The 21974-nt window shown below is 32.3% G+C and overlaps 2 protein-coding genes across 2 annotated transcripts; one reads left to right on the top strand and one right to left on the bottom strand.

Annotated features, from left to right (window-relative positions):
• Positions 1 to 12377, top strand: LOC131845917 (uncharacterized). The gene is made up of 5 exons (XM_059195077.1): positions 1 to 129; positions 314 to 480; positions 2472 to 2547; positions 5355 to 5468; positions 12293 to 12377. Exons 2-5 carry the CDS (start codon positions 426 to 428, stop codon positions 12375 to 12377), a joined length of 330 nt encoding a protein of 109 aa, XP_059051060.1. The 5' UTR covers positions 1 to 129; positions 314 to 425.
• Positions 12378 to 14376: 1999 nt separating this feature from the next.
• LOC131846011 (uncharacterized) lies at positions 14377 to 15898 on the bottom strand. Its single transcript, XM_059195212.1, has 2 exons — positions 15687 to 15898; positions 14377 to 15421 (listed from the first exon to the last, which is right to left on the bottom strand). The coding sequence occupies exons 1-2, from the start codon at positions 15730 to 15732 to the stop codon at positions 14868 to 14870; spliced, it is 600 nt and encodes a 199-aa protein (XP_059051195.1). The 5' UTR covers positions 15733 to 15898; the 3' UTR covers positions 14377 to 14867.
• Between the last annotated feature and the right edge of the window lie 6076 nt (positions 15899 to 21974).

Genomic DNA, 21974 nt, shown 5'->3' with positions numbered 1-21974 from the left:
ATTATACAGGGCTACAATTTTGGCTCGCAGGCCACAAGTTCAAGTGAGGGAGTTTGTTCGGAGAAAATTAGAGCATATACTGTATATTGGAGTATTATACGTATTATCAAACTATAATTACAATTAACTGTAAGTACCTATTATCTACCTAAACCGAGCTTAATAATCTATAAATGATGTTTTATACACATAGGTATATCTATTATAACAAAATTTATATATTTTTTAATATTTATTTTGACCGTGGTTTCGTTTTTGGCACCACCCAAAAACCGTTACATATAATATAAAGTATGTACAAGCTTTCGCATAGATGTAGCTGTATGGACCGCCATGAGATCGCTCGTGTTAAGTTGCATAAATAGCCGAGTACGTACGATCGGAAACCAGTTCCAGAGTAGCATTCGTGAAAGCTTGTTGTCAACATGCAGAGCGCCACATTCGTACTGCTCCTGGCCGTCGTGACCATGGCTGTGGCAGGTTAGTGCCCCTTGGTTTTTACTATGGTCTCTGTCGAGTCGCATTCCTGAGACTTTATATTTTTAGCAATTCCTCATCAAGTCTTATTTTCGTGGACAAGTATATAATTGATTGGGCACGGTCTGTGGATGTGTCATTCTGTTTTTGTGAACAGAACCGGAGGGGTTATTTAAAAATATTCATGTTTTTTTTTATTACGATGTAGGCACATTACACGGATAATTTAAAAAAAACTAATAATATCGTAACAAAATTACTATAGGATTAAATACTCATTTTAAAAACAATCGTCAATATGTCTATATCGTGTGCCATATAAACAAAACAAAATATTTATAAATATTATTAACCTTTTGAAGTTGGTTAAATAAGGAATTTAGTCACTTGCACAGTGAATTGGTCCATTGACTGACCACCTATCGTCCGTGGTAATAAACGGTATTATCCACTGATGCTATGTTAACAATTAGGCAAATGACATCATAGTGTAGTTAATTTTAATCGCTGAAAATGCCGATCCACTTATTTCTGCCTATGTTACCGACACTGAGATACTTGGAAGAGGTCTCTGTCAGAGGTAAATTCAGCCTCACAACCTGCCTTACATTAACAATTTCTAAGATATGTTTGTTTCTTTTATAGCTTTCTAAGAAGAATAATAGAGAAAGAGAAGAGAAAGAAGAGTAATATTTCTCAGTTGCTCTTCAAGTAATCTTTAATCTAGTTAATGTAGGTATACGTTACGCAGGACACCAGTGACAAATCATTATTTGAGTACTTAAGTCATGGCAAATTTCGGAATTAATGATGCACTTATAGGGGTATATAGCCTGAAATAGAAATAATAATACAGTACCTCTTAGCGATAGAATATTTGTTAGATAACTGCATTAATAACATGTCAAATATCCTAGGTCGATTATATTATGTATAATGCCCAATTGTTAGTAAGACCACCATAACATGTAAGACACTACCAAGACAAAGCAACGACCTTGTCGCGTGTTCGATTAAGTGTTATTAATGTTAAAATTCTCTAAATTACAGATGATTTTGAATAGGTAAATTTGCGATGATCACGATACTGACGTCATTTTTAATAGTATTGATATCTATAGACATACATATATACCTTCGCTATCGTGATTATGATGATCTCAGATCTTTTTGCTGACTAAACCTTCTTCGTAAATCGTGCAAGTTTTTTTCCATAAGTAGGTATACGTGAATTACTTAAAGCATACATGTTACCTTCATGTTTACATGCCTATGTTACTTTAATATTTTATTATTTCTTTACCATTATTAATAGAAAAACTTCTTTTAAAGTTCTGTAAGTAGTTACTTATCATACTTTGATGACGGTTTGAGTGACGATATGTTCAGGATATCCCATATTGTATGAAGAATAAAATTAAAGGCATGTAGTTTTGGTGTGCATATAATCATATAAAATTAATTCTTTCTTTAATAGCGAGTCGAAACCCTACAAATTTAACTCATCTTAAAAATATACCTAAGTATATGATAACACAAGGAAACTGATAGATTAGTTAGCTATATATACAGCTTTAATAAGAACTTTCAGTCAATAACTGATATGGATATAAAATTAATTTATATAAGAATAACAAGACAAGCCAATCAAGGAGTGACCGTATTGATAATACAAATGTAAATTTGTATCCAGAGTAGACTTTGTTAAAAGTAATCTGCGGCTATCTCAAAGGTTTCAGGGGCTAAACTGCTAACTTTGTAAGCTGTGCTTTGGTAGTAGGGACGGTATGTAGTCACATCGTAGTCCTCTGGAATGACAACTCATGAATGGTATCACAATGTCAATGTGTCATGAATGTCACATGATAACGTGATTTTCGTATTGCTGTTCTTGTATTTAAATGATATAACTTGTTTGATTAAAAGAATTCATACAATATTGTAATATTATTTTAATTACAACTTTCAGTTCTATGTTCCTTGTATTTAAATAGAAGGACATTATACGACGCTCTCTCAGACTGCGCATGGCGGCGCTGATTCCAACGCCAATGCTAATGCTGAAGCAAAATCTGATTCACGTAAGTTTTTATAAACACTTTTTTATGTATCTTTCATAGATTCTTCGATGGATCACATTCAAACGGGTATCGACGGATTTAGCCTAGAGTCACGTGGGGCAAGTGTACGCACTTAAGGTTTGAAGTATCATATAATAAAATATTTGAAGTTAACTGGAACAAAACAAGGTTTATTATATAAAATATTTAATAATCAACAACTTAAACGCAAAATAAATAATTATCATTTACACAAATTCTTTGGAAATCAACAAAATCAAAACTGTTTAAAGCGCACACTTAATATAGGGGTAAGTGTGCGCATTTTAATTACAACATGTAACATATAGTAAATAGAGTCAGACTCATACGACAAACCAGAAAATAGACATCAACCTAATAATACATCAGTTCATGTCCTTTTCAAAGTTATTGCATTGTTCATGCCACCAGCTCCTACAGATGCTGTATTGGATCCAGTTTTCATTCGGTATATACTACACACAGTGACGCATCATTTTATTTATTTTCAGATCAAGTCGTATCTTCTTTTTTGGCAATTTATTCTTCCTCTTGTTTTTTCTTTTTTCCAATTCTACTTTATAAGGACTTACAGTATCAATGATTGACTTTTTGCCTTTCTTTCGCCGATTTTGAATCACAGTCATCCCTCCAAGAAATGCCTAAGGCCAACTTCGGCATTTCTTGGATGGATGACAGTTGTACATATTCATTCCTAGACGAAGGTACACTCATTATTGCGGGTGCCACACTGTCGTTTGCTGCTAACCTCCGAAATTAATCTTTTAACAGCTTCTAGCTGTTCCTCTGTGACAACACTTCTATTTTATAATCGAGGCATTTTTTATGTATAATTAAACTCTGAAATAACAAATTGCATCATAAATACAAAGCCAAAGCTAATGCATTCGTAACACTTGCCCCAATACATCAAAATAAAATTAACCAGAACTGAGCAATATTATGTAATCGTCATCACCAAAAGATTAAACACAGCTTATATTACATAAAATGTACTGTTCAATGGTATAAAGCATAATTTCAAAATATAAATATATTACAAAGGAATGAGTCTCTCATTTAAGACAAAAATCGCAATAATTCAAGCAAAAACAATACTCACTTACGACAAAATGGTTCAACAGTGAAAAAGTTGCACTAAGTATAGCCTTTTGTGCGCTAATGAGGAGGGTTATCGACCTATAAACCGTTTTTGAAATACTTCGAGTGCGTACACTTACTCGCTGCGCACACTTACCCCACGTGACTCTATATTCCTTATCTCCGCTCCTTTCTCAAGTCCTTTTGCGGAGTTGATACTGCGTACTATCTTATAATATACAACACTTAGTTATTATGATATATACAGAATGAAGGTCAATGTAATCAAATCCTTAGGAGTAAATAGTTAACCAATTTCAATGGTTATATTAATTTGATTACGGAAGTCCGTTATTCATGCCTTTGCCTCTTTGCAATAGTCACGAATTCTCTTATTACTTTTAATTAATTATGATTAATACTAACATTATATCAGCTGAAGATTTTGTTCGAACACATATAAGTATATAAAGTATAGGTAAGTATAAAAAAGTAAGACGAAATCATAAGTGTGAGTAGATAATGATAAACGTATTGGTTTTCATATTTATTTAACGACATGTATTTAGTAATAATGAGATATAATTGTATATAAACCTAATTAAAATGGACTATTAATATATACATAAGGTATTATTATCAGTAGTAATAATACTGTGAAGTTCGATAATAATAATAATTCAATTTAAAATTCACCACATCGATATAAAAACTCTTGTTTAATTCAATATGTTATGAGGAATTACATGTAAAACAAGCGTAAAGTTTTCTAGTCAGAAATTACTCAAATTTGTCTATTTAAAAAGAATATACATATATGCGACCTGTGTCCCATCTATGGTATGCGATAACTTTGTACACCGTAGAATAATGCATGTGGAGCAGTGTAAGTGTGTAAGTAATGTAAGCAAGCACTTAATGAACATTGTGGTCACGTTCGAAGAGGCGAGTGTTCGCACAGCCGCCGCCGGCGGTGCCGCTCCGTTCATCTAACGGTTCCTATCTCACTGGCACCAGTTAACTAAGTTTACACACAGTCAATAAAAAAATATTGATCTATTTGTGGCCACTTTCTCAGCCTCATATCAGACTGATCGAAATGTATTACACATACCGTTAATCTACAAGCGATCTACATAAAATGTTTGCTATCTAATTAACAATTTGAATGCCTGTCAAATTTTTAATTAAAGTTTGTAGATATATTATTCTATCTTATAATGCAAGTATATATTTATGGCTATACAGACATATGATAAATGTCGTTTATTAACTTTTCACGGCTGAATGTTTAACGTGAAGATAGAAGGACGAATGTAGGCTACAACACAGATACAGACACATAGGTATCTACATACATTCCGTCTGTTGTTCCTCCGTGGACTGTTATTCCCTAGTAGGTAAATGCATTGTAAACTGTTCGAACTCGTGGCGAGCGTAACACTTAAACATTCCCACATATTTCTGAATATATTTTTAATATCTATCTATTTAGAACACCTCTTGTCAAAAAAGACATTTCTGGTAATGACCACATTTCGCTTAGAGTCTAGTACTCTGATGATATATTAGAATATTAACGTAGTTACGTAACCTACGGTACATCCCGATAGGCTACAATCTTCCATTCCTTCTCCTCGTACATGGCGCGATTATCGTAATTTAAACTAATAATTTTTAATTTTTTTTTAATACTTCAGGAGGTGATAATGTGAACACGAATGCAAATGCCCGTACCAGTTCAGGTTCCGGTGGATGGGGACTACCGTCATTGAGCATGTTTTCGGGATCGAATCCAAACATATTAAGGTATTCTATTTCTAAATATATCTAATAATAAAAAAAAATATATAGATAATCTTCTGAAAATAGGTACGAATGTTTTCAAAATTAAATTTCATAATTTTATATAATGAAATATTGAATCATATTTAAAAAGGTTTCTCCTTTATCTAAAATTATTAATTAGATCTCATTTCACTCATATTATAATATACATACTCTTAAGTAATTGCATATATTTGTGACTTTAGATGTTAGGTTATATAAATCTATGAGAGACTGTACATAGGCAACCATACAATATATGAAATACTTATTGTGTAATTTCACTATCTTGTTAGAGCAGTGTTACTAGGAGTGAATGTTTCAATAACGTACCATTAGTATATTTTGTTAAGCCTGAAGAGGTAAGACGAAAGATAAGACGTCCGTTACAATTTTCTATATAGCTAAACCCGAAAACCGTAGGTTTTTGTTTGTCGGTAAACACTCAGAATGATATTTATTTATGTACTTGAATCAATGTTTATTTCGTCGGTTCAAATTTACAATTTTAATTTCATCTCAAAATCAAACTAGAAATAACATATAATTTCCACTTTCCTTAAAATTTCTAGTTAATCTTCTAATAGGTACGAACAACTTAACAGTAATAATTAACAAAGAATAATCATTTGGACAGAATTTTTCAGAATTGTATTGTCATGTCGTATTAATGCGTTGATGTCTTTTCTATAGATGTGAATTTCTGTAAGAACACTTGACTCTTTGTAGCTTTTTTCTTTACTTTTTAGAGGTCATGTTATCTAAATCCATCTTAATGTTAATCTTTAATATATATAATATTATAAATGTGAAAGTAGGGATGATTGTTATGCTTTCACGCACAAACTACAGAACCGAATTTTGAAATTATGAAAAATAATGAAAATTCATTATGAAATTGTGTACACGTGTTCTTGGAGATATTCGAATGAACATAAGATACTTTTATTAAAAAAAAAACAAATATTTTTGATCAAATATAATGATAATTGTCCTGTAAGTGTGATGCAGTTGCGCGGGCAGCTAATTTTATATATTATGTATAATTTATTTATTGAAATTAGTGTAATATTAATATACCTACCTGGTATTAATATGAGCAACATAACTAACATAAATTTGTTTATTCCACAGGCATTAGTTGCAGCGAGGTATTATTAGACTAACAACGTGGTGTCGGCTCCAACCATCCTGAATTCATTTTCCATCAGTTGCGCGCCTCGCGAGCTCCTGCTTCTGCGCTACACGCCGTGTAACTGCCGGAAGATATAATATTTATTATAATTAATAATTTAGTTCTAATAAACGTGACATACTTGTTAATGAGTCCATTATTTTAAATCAAATATTTATTAATACTGGAAAATAATATATTGCCTAAGTAGCAGAGAAATATCAATAACTATAGATATATCTATACTTACATATATATAAAACAAATTTCCCATCTGCGTCTGTTTCTTTGTTTGTGATAATCTCGAAACCTGATAATGTGATCTCTATACAATTAATATTTATAGGCGAAGGCTACTATTATGTAGGCCGTCAGCTTGTTTGCAATTTCAATAACATCACTTAATATCTTGGCAACACTTTATCAGCATGACAGTTCCGATGGGACCAATTGAACAGTCCCGACTGCTATTATATATTCTAATTCCGCATCTCTTTTCCTTTGGGAACTTCAAAAGTTTCATTGGACTGAAGACTCCCCTCAGTCCTTAAAAAAGTATAAAGAATGATTTCTACTCTCTAGGGATGTTATTTTTATTGAAAATATTTTGAAATTTGAATTTATCAATACTACAGTATTTGTGACCTATAGACCTATCTATTATGCTTGCCCTTTTTATAGTTCGCAAAATTGAAGGATATTCTTAGGAGCGCTGGTTTTTATCTCTTTGGAATAGGGTGTGTACTTTCCAAAGGTGATATTTATTTATGCGTGAGCGGCCTACAACCAGAAAGAATGTGTAGTGACTACTAGTGACGTTTCCTCTTCCATTCTGTAAATTTTTGTTCACACTGGCCTAAATTTATCATGTGTTTATTTAATTTGCAGTAACCAATGATGTATGTATATTTTGTTTTTACTCAATAGAATTAGTCTATTGGAGTATAGATTCGATTTCCCTGTTATTATAGCTTTTAATGTACAATTACTGGCATTTTCAGCCCGTATTTAGTGTGTCCTGCTAATTAATTACTTTGAGAAATTCCATCTTTAGGCATTGAGGCACGCCACAGAAGGGTTCAGGGCCTATGGGGCGGTTTTTGCTCTAGGTTTTGCTTCCAAAATGTTATCAAACAGCGTCGTCATAATGGACCGCCAGGTTGAACCTGATAGTGTGAGCACAGGTTTATTGTAGAATTACTGGATATTCTAGCCTTAATGGTTTTTTGTGAATTGTTTATGATGATTCAGTATTAGGTTGTGGAACAGTAATTTCATTTATCCCGACAGAGGATTTAATTGTTCTTTTTGGAACTCAACTTTACACTTCTGGTGCATAATCATTGTATTTATTGAGAGCTGATATAGCAGGTCTACTGTGAGAAAAATTTCAATTAATTCTACGCAGTTGTACCTATTTGGTTGGAGCCCTATTAAACATGGAGAGCAACAAGCAGCATTTTCGTCATATTTTGCTTTTTTACTATAGAAAACGTAAAAATACTGTTCAAACCAGAAATAAATTAACCGATGTGTATGGAGAAGACGTGTTGACAGTACCCTAGGGCCAGAACTGGTTTGCAAAATCCTGAAATATTGATGTCGAAGATCCCTGATATTTCCTTTTTAAAGGTCGGTACAAGAGGATACAGTTATTAGTTGATGTAAATCAGGTTAAATTTACCGATATCAAATGTTTATGATCACACGAAACAAATAATGTATAGAAAAAATAGTAATATTTCTTCTCTCCAGATATTAACTATTTACCTAATTAGTACCTGAGACCTATGGATACTGTATATAGTTATCTATGGTATTCTAATTCCAATTAATTAGCATGTAAATTAATTCAATTAGTGCTGAATATATTGTATGGAGGTTAGTACTTTATACAATGGTGTAGGTATTAACGTCGTTAAAAAAATACAATAACCAAAGCGTCGAACACTATCTTATAAGGTTCCTTAAATATTTATAACCTTAAACAAAAGATACGTATACATTATTATTTATGGTTTAAGCGACTATGGTATGGACATTTATAATCATTGTGATAATTATGTTAGTAATCAATATAAGTTTAAATTTATCAAATGCTTAACGAAAACAATATAGTGACATATACATATAAATTAATTAATATTACAATGAAACTTCAAGTTTTAATTGTTCTACAATTTTAAATACAAAGCATACAATTGTAATAATATTACTAATTAAAATAGGTATCCAACGAAGAAGTCATGCCGTTGTTCTTGGTACAGACATCTTTGACTTCTGAACTCACGAGGTTATATAAGTTGTTAAATAGATTTTTTCGTTTATATCTGTTTTTTCTATGTAAACATATATTACAAATTAGCAGGTTCAGTAATTATGGATGAATATTTATATTTAAGAAAACTACTTAACATTTTTTATTATGTACATATTAAAATGGCTCTTCGACTACGCCTATGACCAAACGAAATTTATTTTGGTCATGACAATTATATTTGATATGGTTTGTGTACTTTTACTTTTATTGAATAGAAATGGCAAATAAGATCCGGTAGGTCCGTCTGATGCTAAGTACTAACCTTTGCCTATAAATATGAACAGGACTAGGGATATCACGTTGTCATGTGATAGTAGTATCATACATTGCTGTTTTGGTGGTCTAAGATGTCATACTTCTTATTCTGTAATTTATCTGTATTACCTCCTCACCTCAACCGAAATATAGTTTACAACGCATCGTACTTGGCGGCTGAAATATGTAATGTTGAGGTATCTCCACACACAGACAGATTAAAAGTCTACCTCAGTAAAACATAAAAGTTATTAAAATACATACTTACATGCTAAGTATAGCAACTAGGGATGTAAAATATTTATTATATATGTAATAGTGAATTGCTTATTCTGAAGTATCAGCAAGAACCAGTAGAGTGATTTTTATGGGATACTATTAGAGAACAAGTGATATTTTTTTATAGAATAGGGGATAAACGAGCTTTCGGTTCACCTAATGTTACGAGTAAGTGATTACCGCCGCCCATGCGCACCTGCAACACCAGATGATCGGGATGGTGTTTTAGTTTCTGGCTGGTACTGCGCTGATGAAATTCAGCAGCTGATATTAGTCTAAATAGCATTTACCACGGAAAGTGCTCTGAGGAACAGAACACTCTACGAGATATATGCTGTAGAAAATGCACAGAAATGAAATGTCTCGCCGCTAAGCCATTGGGTTGAGACTGTCACAAAGACGTTGATTACCAATGGTTCTGGCTGCTGACTGGTGAATGCGGTCAAATGGAAGCAACTGGTATTGTGGTGCTTCCGTTCAGACATGAGAATAGTATTCCATATGCGGTCGGATCTGAACCTTGTAAACAAGGGGCCACCTTAAAATACCGCGTCATACTGAGCACACTTAATTTTTTGGAGGCTACTTTAGTGACCGCAAACGTGAACGCCATCAGGGGCGTTCATGTTTATATCAACGCTTAAAATCTCGAGTACAATAACAATTATAATTAATAAATAAATTAAGACAATATTAATAAATCTGATTAATGTTTGCTTAGAAAACTTGCTGTATGTACTTATTTTATTAATTAAGATAAATAGCGATATATAAGTTAATCTGAAATTTGATTTAAATGCAGTACATTATTTAAATTATTAACCGGGTCTTAACACGAATAATTTTATGGCAAATAAAGGTATTTAAGAAAAATGGTTACATAAAGAGTAGAAGGCAAAATAAGCGCGTAACAAAAGCTAAAAAACCGGAAGTGAACAGACAGCCAGCGTACATGACTTACTTAAGAGGAATAACGGACAAAATTGGAACAGCACTAAATAAATACTCCATTAAGACTGTATATTATCCGCCCTCAAAAGTAACGAACAATTTACGTTCACCAAAGGATAAGCTACCTTACGAAGCTCCAGGTGTCTACAAAATTGACTGTAGTTGTGGTAGCTCTTATATTGGCCAAACAAAACGATCAATAGCCGAGAGAGTCAAAGAGCATATCGCAGCGGTTAAAAATCGACAACCACACAAATCAGCGATTGCCGATCATCTACTGAACGCAGGAACAAATCACTGGATTGAACTACATGCGCCTAAGGTCCTCTCTACTGATCGCCACTATTACCCACGAATGGTCCGGGAGGCGATTGAAATTAAAAAATATCCCAATTTCAACAGAGAGGATGACTTAAAATTATCATCTGCGTGGAATCCAGTCATAAATAAATTCAAGCAAAGTTCAGTAGCATCAATAGTCAATAAGTGTACGGATACCGTGAGTGCTGTGTGTCGCGAACTTTCGTTAAACAATCTAGTGACGGTAGATGAAGAAAAAACTGCTGTCACCTATCTACATTGACATCGCTGTTACTCCAGTCAGCTCGTGACCACGGCTAGTGCAACCTAGTCGAAACGTCGAGAGAGGTAAATACCTTTATTTGCCATAAAATTATTCGTGTTAAGACCCGGTTAATAATTTAAATAATGTATATTAAACACGAAAGTTTAAAATTAAATGCAGTACGTCCATCCCAGCATGTAAGTAAAAATTTTGAACTCTAAGTTTTCGCATTTTCACATTTGGTTTTATAAAACACTGGCACTTATCTGCGATATGTAATATTATGTTATTTGTGCCTGCGACTTAATCTGCACAATATTTCATATCATATTTCAACTCTTCTTTGGTGTTTTATACACATAAAAGATATCGTATGACTGTCCTCATAGTACAGTTGATCTTCATAACAAATTTCATTGAAATCCATTGAGCCCTTTTGGTCGTGGAAAGGCAACAAACGGAAAGAGAGATAAACACATTCACATTTATATATTAAGTATGGATGTTTTAACAAAAGAAACATGGTTTAATTGTAAGAAAACTATTTCATATTTATTTATAAAGGCATCATATCAAGTTACACAGCCATAATCATTCATCATTATTCTGATATATAGGCAAAAATTAAATAATTCTGTCTTCGTCAAATGGCTACGGAACCTTAAAACTTTTTATGATTTCCCATACATATTTGTACACTGTTTGTTCGTAGAGACGGAAATATGTACTTTTTCTAATTACCGGAACGGTCTCGTTTGTAGATTACCTTTTTTCGTAAATGTACCCTTTCCACTATTTATATTTTTTTAATTAATCCCTTCAGATTTTAACTTCCTATATATTACTTGTGTGTGCGACTTTTAGACGCGTCTGTACGTAAATTAACGCAGACTAACAATATATGGAAATGCACGTAACAAAAAAAAAACACGTGTACAACAATATCTAATAGAGGCGACGTATTGCAAAATATAGACAAAAATAATTAATTAATCTCTTTACAGCATATATATTGAAACATATTTGACAACAAATTCTGTGAAAAAGTCATCCTAATTCCTAAGCCGTTTTTGCGTGAACCCTTTAGGTACATAGAAACAGATATTTTTAACCTCGTCACGATTTTACAATTTCATTACACATTTAAAAAATATAATAGTTGACAAAACACAGTACATATATGACATACCTACCTATGTACCACCTGATGGTTAATCTGCTTTTTGCTAAATTCATTATACAATCTGTTGTTTTCCTTGCAGTTTTGGTCAGACACGTCGGCAGTCTGGACCGGTCTATGGCGCGAGGTCAATCAGCCCCAACTCCTCTGTTGGTCTTGATTCCTAGGTTGTTATTACAACCAGTAAGCATCTGTTAACTAAATGAGTCAATTAATACATATCATCTCATTACCCATTTTGGCACCACAATATATCGTAATTATAGGTATCATAATTATTGTTTTTTTTAACCACATAGTTTATACTTATGAAATAATAATATATGGTGTGTAAATGGATGCCTACCTACAATCTGTTATATGTTTTCCTTGCAGTTTTAAAATATAGGTCAGACACGCAAATTAAATTTCTTTCCAAAAGTTGCATATCTTTTATTATAATTAGGACCGGTCTAAATAAACCTTAAATAATTAAAAAATAATGTGACGAAAATATGGTATCTTATATTTCATAATAGTGTTATTATAATGTATGAATGAAAAACACTTTATTGTTCCAACTCCTCTGTTGGTCTTGATTCCAAAATAATTATAATATAGGTTGTTATTAAATAGCAACCAGTAAGCATCTGTTAACTAAATGAGTCAATTAATACATATACATCTCATTACCCATTATATATAAAATATACACACACATATATATACATAATATATACATATCATAATTATTGTTTTTTTTAACCACATAGTTTATACTTATGAAATAATAATATATGGTGTGTAAATGGATGCCTACCTTCCTGATTATGTACATGTGATTAAGATTTATTGTCTGACATTATATGAATAATTTACGCTTGTTATTTATTTACCAAGGTGTTATAAAATATAGGTACACAATTTACATTGCAAATTAAATTTCTTTCCAAAAGTTGACATATTAATTTTATTATAATTAGATAGCTACAATTTGATAAGCTAAATAAACCTTAAATAATTAAAAAATAATGTGACGAAAATATGGTATCTTATATTTCATAATAGTGTTATTATACTAATTGTTTATCTAATTATAAATTATTTGTACAATTCTAAATAAATCTGAATATCACAAATAAAATGTATCATCAATGCGGATTTGCTGCATTTGTAAACCATTCAACTACTTTTTAAGAGAGCGTAGCAATTCCTGAGGATAAAAATCTACATTAAACTACTGACGATAGTGACTTTTTCCAATATATATCGTCAGTTTCAACGAGAGCAGTTGTTGTACTGTGACCAGGTCGGAAACCAGACTGAAGAGGATTTATTAGGTTGTTTTTGTTAAGGAACGAGGTGAATTTTGTGAATCAAGGTTCAAGGACTTTGGAAAAAATTAGAATACAGATGGGACGGAAATCTGGTTGGCCTTTTTTGTTATTTGCCTTCTTTCCAGATTTTAGGATAAACACTAGTTATTACGGAGTGATTAAGGATATGGCAAATAATTGATAGGATCTGATCGAGGATAGGAAGAATCATATTGCGACTGATACAGTCGCAATATGATTCTTCCTATACTAATTGTTTATCTAATTATAAATTATTTGTACAATTCTTTTGAATCTTCTTTGTATACCTTTTTAATGAGGTGTGTGATATATGAACAAAACCACACAGTTCTTCGCACTTTACAAGGCCTCGGAAAATATTAAGGTATACTACTGGTTCCTTTGTAGCCTGTTAAGGGTGGGAGCCACTTTCATCCGGATGTTAATTATTAATTATGTAATTAATCCGTAATGAAATTGTAATTAAGGAAGCTATATCACTTTAATATGAATTTATACCATTAGGTTAGGTACCCATTTTCAGTATTATATATGTTAATAGTGTAACATACTATTTACAAACTATATAATTAATGATGAATGAAAGATAAAGTTTGTAGAAGTATTTAATTTGTACCTTACATATACCTTATATGTGACTTACATATAATTAATAGATTCATTGGCAGGATGGAGAAGAGCGCAACAAAAGACATAACTTATTATTGTGTTTTTTATTATAATTAAATTATAATTAATATTGACAATAAATAATTTTGTTAATAATACAAAATTTGTAAGTAAGGTACTTTGAGAGAGCCATTATAGGGGTATAAAGTGTACAAAAGTGTACAAAAGATATTTTAAGTTAAATATTATACTACAACCCGTAATTTAAATCCATATATCAAGAAGGAACTGATCATTGTTAAAAAAGAACTGGAAAATTATCATTTATTTATAGAAAAATGTACAAAACCATTAATTCAAGTCAAAACAATTGTTAACTTAGGTACTTTTACATTGCGGTTTCTTATAAATAATTTTATGTGAAACAAAGAAAATTACCCTTGAATTTTGTCTATTGTTTTACTACTACATAGAAATCAGTTTCATCTGACACCATTTGGTTGTTGCAAGTCTACAGCAGACAGTTCGCATAAAAAATAACGATGCATTGTGCATGCGATACAAACTATTATCTGCACTTTTTTACATCTCGTATTCCAAATACGTATATCGGTAGTGATGGGAATAGTCAATAAACATGTCAGTATTGATAAATAAGTATAGATCCTCCGTAAAATATTTATAAACTACTATATATATAGCAGGTTTAGTTTACTTGTGGGGTAATTCAAGTCTGTACTGCGGCTTGTTGTATTGGTATCCCTGGTCCGGTTGCGGCAAGGGTGCTGGTGCAGGAACTGGTATAGGTGCGGGGACTGGTACTGGTGCCGGTTGTGGTGCTATTGGTACGTGAGGTGGAGTCACTATTACAGCGTCATCAGTCAAAGCAACGTCGCGATTAAACGGAACGAAATTCTGACCAATTTGTGCAGGGAACTGTCGGGCAAACTGCTGCGCTTGGTAATACTGAGGCTCAAACCTAGTGGGTACACCATATTGAGCAGACAAATCGTTGTATTGACTGAAACCTCCTTGTGGTGGTAATTCCATGCGACCAAACATGTTTCCTAAAAATGGAAATTTATTTGTTATCATCGCCCATAATCCTGTACCGCCAACTTGATTACTACCCTGTCCACCAAAAAATAGGCGTTGCGATGGCTCAGGCACAAAGTTGCGATTGACATCTGTTACGTAGGGGTCATTTGGTCCAATGTTATAGGGAGCTACTCTCTGTGTCTGCGTGTAGTAGCTTACAGTACTACCTGAAAGGTAAATTAATTATATTGTTATGTATTACTGAACTTTATTACTTTTTGTGTTTTTATTAATTATTATTAAGTTCTAATGTTTAATATTTTTTAACTCAGCAAATTTCATTATATTAAAAATAGTTTTAAAACAAAAATACATATAAGTATATTTAATTGTAAGCATAATTAAAAATAAGTTGAAACATTATATAAATAAAAAAACTAATTAATGATCATTTAATTTTTCCAATAAAATAAATATTATCACTGCACATACCCACAACACTGCACAAAACTAAAATGGCGAACGCATTCATTTTCATGCGAACTACTGAACCTCAACTGTGTGCCATTGTTGCTCGTCTTCGCATTTATACCACCTCTATTTACTCCCAAAAGAGGACCTTGAAGTAAAATTCTCGTAACCCAATATTGAAAGTGTGAGGTAATGTGAAGTAGGGGCTCACCCAGCGGCCGGCCGCATGTGGACAATAGGCGCGACAACTAGGTGATTCGTGCTACATCAGCCGCTAAATGCACGAACAGGGTGTTTCAAATTTGCATACTATATGCAGGACGACGTCTACTAAGTAATGGCATCCTATTCATTTGCTCAATGTGACAATGGTAGTCGAATAGCCGAATTAGCATTTATATATTTAGATAGGTATGCAATACAAGGATAATTTCACACTTTGTTTTTGTGTGTCAAAATAATAAATATACTATTTTAAAAGAAATAAATAAAAATTGTTATTTAAACAATACAAGTTTAAAATGATAATCTATGATTGCTGGCTGAAGAAAGATTACCTACCTAAACAGCTATATAATATACTTTTGCATACATTTTACTAAAATAAATGTATTTCGACTCATATACTTATAACAGAAACGACTCCAACATTTTACAGCCTCCGTACATCATAAAAATTCTATCGTATATATATATATTCTATTTTTTTAAATGTATTACAATGGAATGGTGCACCAATAGTTTACGCTAGCTTAGAGCATCAGTGGAGAATGATGGGATTGACACAGGCCAGGGCAATTAGCCCATCGCGACAAATTCACCAGGATTTTATCATTGTAGTTTCCAGGTGAACCCTGGTGAACGTCAATCTGACATTGTACATTGCTAACAATATGGTCAGCTATCCACATTACTAACAATTCCCTACGAGGTTAGTTCCGTTAGCCCATCGTGACAAATTCACCAGCAATTTATCACAATTGATTCCAGAGAGACCCGCGTGGAGATCAACCTGACATGGTCATTGCAAGCAATAAGGTCATCAAGTCAATTTATTAAAAATCCCTTTTTTCTATTGTATATATTAGTAGGTAGTACCTACTGAAAAATTAATTGTTGTAATATCTACGTGCATTTTCATACATAGATACTTACGTTGATGAAAATCTAACAGGTTAAATTATTGGTATAGGACATAAAAAGTAAAATGTAACCATTTAATTTCGCAAATGTAGAAATCGAAACGTTTTGCAATTACCCCAACAACCGTTCCATAATTTGTCGATAGTAAACAAATGGAACATGCTAAATACTAACAAAATTCACACACGCTGTGAATGATAAAATTTTGTGAAAAATGCATTGAACGCGTACGTGTATGTTTACCTAACATAATCGGCATTATTCATAAGATAACAAGTGTTTGTCTTTCGACGCGGTTTGTCACAGTGTCACGGTATTGTCGCCGAACTCAGGAGCGTTTTGCGAAACGTTACCCAACTATGCGTAGAGTTGTGAGCTTTATAGTATCTACTTTATATGATACTCACGGAATCTATTCTTTTGAACAAAATAGATAAGAACCCAAAAATAACCAATTTCTAAATTAGTATCAGACAGAAGAATAGTAATATCGTAATATTTGACGGTCTCGGTGGTGTAGCGGTCTAGCACACGACTTGACGTCGGATGGTCGCGGGTTCGATTCCTCGCACGGCACAAACATTTGTATTCATGAGTATGATTGTTTTTATCGGTCTGGTTGTTTTCTATGTATAATATTTATGTATTTACGAAAAAAATATATGTATTTGTATCAGTTGTCTAGAACCCATAACACAAGCTTTAGCTAGCTTAATTTGGATCTAGATGGCGCTGTGTGAATTGTCCTGAAATTATTATAATTAATATTGTGAGATTTTTTTATACTGAAGAGGGCTAGAACATATTTTCTGGCTCTTACATGAATGATCTACATTATATAATATGACCTATCCAATAAACAAATTAATTAAATATGGCTATGTATTCAATTTATATGCGATATAAGTGGGAGCGACAAGTACCAACGAAATCTCTTTGCAATCTTCTATAAAATCTAGGTCTGTCCAGTACTGCAGTAAGTTCTATACAAAAAAGTGTGTCTAAAGGTGCAATAGCAGACGTCTACCAGATTTGGCTAGACAGCGTGAGAAACAAAAGGCGGTGAATGTGAGTACATGACATACGTTGGCAAGACCCTTAAACCTACATCCGGGTCATAAGTCAATAATTCGGGTATATCTACTAGGAAAGAAAAATAGTGCTGCTAAACACTATTTAAAATTACTATCACTGTTAACAATCAGTAAATTCTTAAAATTGGGCGAGCACGGTAGTGATATATCTGAAAATGACAGACATAGGTTTGGAAACAAAAAAAGGACATAAAACCATACCACGATATTACTGGTTTCCTAAGTATTGAAATTTGTAGATTGTCGTAAAATACCAACATTTCTCAAGTATAAATTTTAAACCTTGTTTTATATTAATCGCTGTACCACCACAAATTCTGAAGTTCTAGAGCATGCCATTTTTATGAGTAGAAACATATTTACACAATAAAAGGAGTCTACTAGTTATGGCCAGTATCTATTAGCCTGAGTAATTGTAAGAAGATTATATTTATCGTCTATTATAATGACAAAGAGTACTGCGGAAATAAATTAAAGATAATTGGTATAAATACGTTGAGAAAATACCTACTGAGTAATTTCTTACTATATAAACTTAATAAGGTGAGTAATCTAGATACTATCAAAGTCTCACTAAGTTCAAAGAATTCTAATCTACCTTCTAAAGACAACACAAGAATATCAGGTTAAAATAAGCACATTATATTGTGTTTTTCTACTAAATGCTAAAATCTGTACTGGGGCTTTGAAAGATTATACTCATTGAGCGTTTATATAATTTTCCATATCAGTACGGCACGACTTTATCCTCACTAAAAGCACCTATTTTACTCACTATAATAATTTTGTTTACATTACACGGCAATATCACGAATGTAGGTACAATTATAAGAGTGCATTCACTTGGATGAATTTTTAGGAATAAGTACGTTCAATCGTTTATGAAATTAACCCTACTGTGCCTGCCCGCTCATAAAGCATTTCTTTATTCTGAACAGTTAGATGTATAGATATTTCAGCGCCTCTAACAATTTTTGAAAAGTGAAAAATTCCGTTTAAGTTCCATTTGTTCTTAAGTAAAAAAAAACGAATGAAATGCATTACGATTTGATTATTTCGTCAACATATCATCAGATATTTCTTAAATGAGTACCAAATATTTACTTACTTGCGAAACCCAACCAAACTTAGATTAAATGGCCTTTTCTTGATAAAGTTTGATTATATACATACATAAATTACAATAATGCTATTAGCTATATCACAGATAACTATGTATGGCTATATCCAATCTTTTTTTTTTATGAGTCTGAAAAATGGTGAGGGTTTGTACTCAATTATTATAGTGAAGAAAACTAGTAGTAAAAATACTGCAAAATGGTTAAACCGTAATATAATTAAGAGAGAAATTGTTACAAATAGACAATATCCCGTTATTTTCACATATAACAGCGCCACAATTCACATAGCGCCAACTAGACCCAAGTTAAGCTAGCTGAAGCTTGTGTTATGGGTACTAGATAACTGATGCATATACATAGATTTTTTTTGTAAATACATTTATATTATACACAGAAAATACAAACAATTATACTTCATGAATACAAATGTTTGTGCCGTGCGAGGAATCGAATCCGCGACCATCGGTCGTAAAGCGGTGTGCAAGACCACTTGACCACCGAGGTCATCGCTAAAAAAACTACATAATTATCGATTTTTTTATCGAGAATATAAAAATGTCAAGTATAGAATATAGCATTACCTATTATCAAACTTAATAATGATTTATTATATATATAACATTTGATTGTGCTAGGATACCGAAAACATGCTTTTAAACTTCGGCTACTCAAAGGTTTGCATTGCCTATCAACTTATCATCTATCAACTTATTGCCCTGATACAAACAAAGACTATTATGATTGTAGATTATATATTTATAGTAGTATTAAAGTCACATACTTGGGTATCTCTGGCTCACCTATATTCTGTAGCCATGTCATGCTTGCGTGTTGTATTCCGGTTTCTAGAGTGATATGTGACAGAGAAATTATTGTGTACAGCGACTTGAGGTATTTATGTCACAAGGATCGGCTATGAACATGTGATATTTTTGGTGTTGCAAAAGTTCATGAGCAGCGAGTGGCTGTTTACTAACAGATGACCAGAATGCTCCATTATTATTTGTACTTCCTTTATACAATATAAAAATGTAACGCATTTAGAATTCGGAAAGGGAGTTCAGATGTACCTACAATCCTTGCTAGAGTCTTCAAAATAAACTAATAGTAAGATATACTCATTGAAATTACACAAAATCTGGCTACTAGAATGTTTATTTAAGATTCCAAATGTATTCAACATCTAATAAGACTTAGCCAAAGCCTTATGCACTGTCCCAGTCTTGCGATAAGTATATTGCAAGACTGGGACTAGTAAGATATAACACTATTGACTAAAAGTAGTAAATTCTCTCCAAAGTTGATGAATCGGTACCAGCGCGTTTACATAATATTATAAATAGCAAATAAATATCTATATGTATAAAAAATTACAGTATTTTTCCTCTTAATTTTATCTCTTGATCTGACAAAACACAATAATAAGTTTGAAATTGATTAGTAATAGGGAAAGTAGTCAACTTGGGTCAAGCCTCATGTCACAGCAACAAACAACTTGAGACTCGAAGTTCGTGTTGACATAGATTGAGCTTCTGTTTTATGATAATTTTGTGATTGTGATTAATTATAGTAAACGGCAAAGGTTACAATTGTATAACAACCCAGAAATATCTGAAAAATTCTATAAATGTGCGTCGTACGCAATAGATTGGTTCGGTCAAGGAAAATGCAACGCACATCTATAATTAACTGTGCTTTATGTCAACAAACTGCAAAAATCCAGCTACTCGTGGAAAAAATCATCTGCAACATGCAGCACTAATATGTTTCACGATATTTTCAGTAATTCAGTATCGATATAGATTTTTTATTATTTCTTCAGTTCAGATGTTAGGTCCGTACTAGTTTTGTCACAATTGAAGTCGAATCTGTTTTGTGCAACAAATCTTGAGTTATGTTCAATAATATATGAAAATAAAGTCTACTGACATTGAACGATCCATTGCACCATTATCGAGGTTATCATAATATGTACATATCTCAGTAAAGAAAAATAAATTCTAAGTTTCTGACAAATACTGTTATATACCTATGTATATAATATACTACCCCACATCGATTGCTGTAGAACAGGAAGTAATACGTCAGACTATTTAAAAATAATTATTCGAATATGAAACATGATAATTACAATGTTTGTGATATTAACAGAAGTTTAATGAGTATTAAGGAGTGATGGACGGAGTAATAAAAATACAAGGTAGTCACTTATTAATGTACACGCATTTTTTACATGTCACAGTCTTAAAAGTTTGAAATGCTCCTGATCCTTACATGGAAATAAGGTCCGATAAGATTGTGATATTCAAACCATAGTCTGATTGAAATTAATTACATAATTAATACGATACATGATACTTAAATTAAATACTACGTACAATATATATTATACATAAAAAGAGCATGTAGAAGTTTCCAAAATGTGTTTTATTCGGTTGTCTTTTATTTTATATCTAGAGAAATACATTTACGGTACGTCAATGTATTGTACCGTCCATGGTATATGTATACTCCATATGGATGACGTACCATTCTTGAAGTCAAAGAATATCTTTTATCAGCGTGCAGACTTGGTGCGGGTAATTTTTCTATTATTTTGTTACGTAAAATTAGATTTTGTTTATGAATAGCGATTTTGCCTGCACTAATGCTAACTAAAATTATAATAATCTTCTCGTTTTAATGAAATAACTTAACGCTGTTCAATGCCATTGATATGAAGAAGAATGTATGCTACTATTTAGCTCGAAAAATAACAAATAAATTCGGTATAAGCGAGGTAAACCGCAGATAATAAATAGATAATTTATAGACATATGAAAAAAAAATATGGTGAAGTTTAAAGAATTGTGAAATGTCACAATTCTATGTTTGGACAAAATCCCGTATATATATAACTACAAAAACGTACAGAATCAGAGACGTAAGTATTATGTAATGGTGGAAAGGTG

This window comes from Achroia grisella, unplaced genomic scaffold (genome assembly GCF_030625045.1).
Source record: "Achroia grisella isolate CSIRO2021 unplaced genomic scaffold, CSIRO_AGI_Agris_v1 utg487, whole genome shotgun sequence".
NCBI classification, from domain to species: domain Eukaryota; kingdom Metazoa; phylum Arthropoda; class Insecta; order Lepidoptera; family Pyralidae; genus Achroia; species Achroia grisella.
This window is presented reverse-complemented; position numbering and strand designations above follow the sequence as displayed.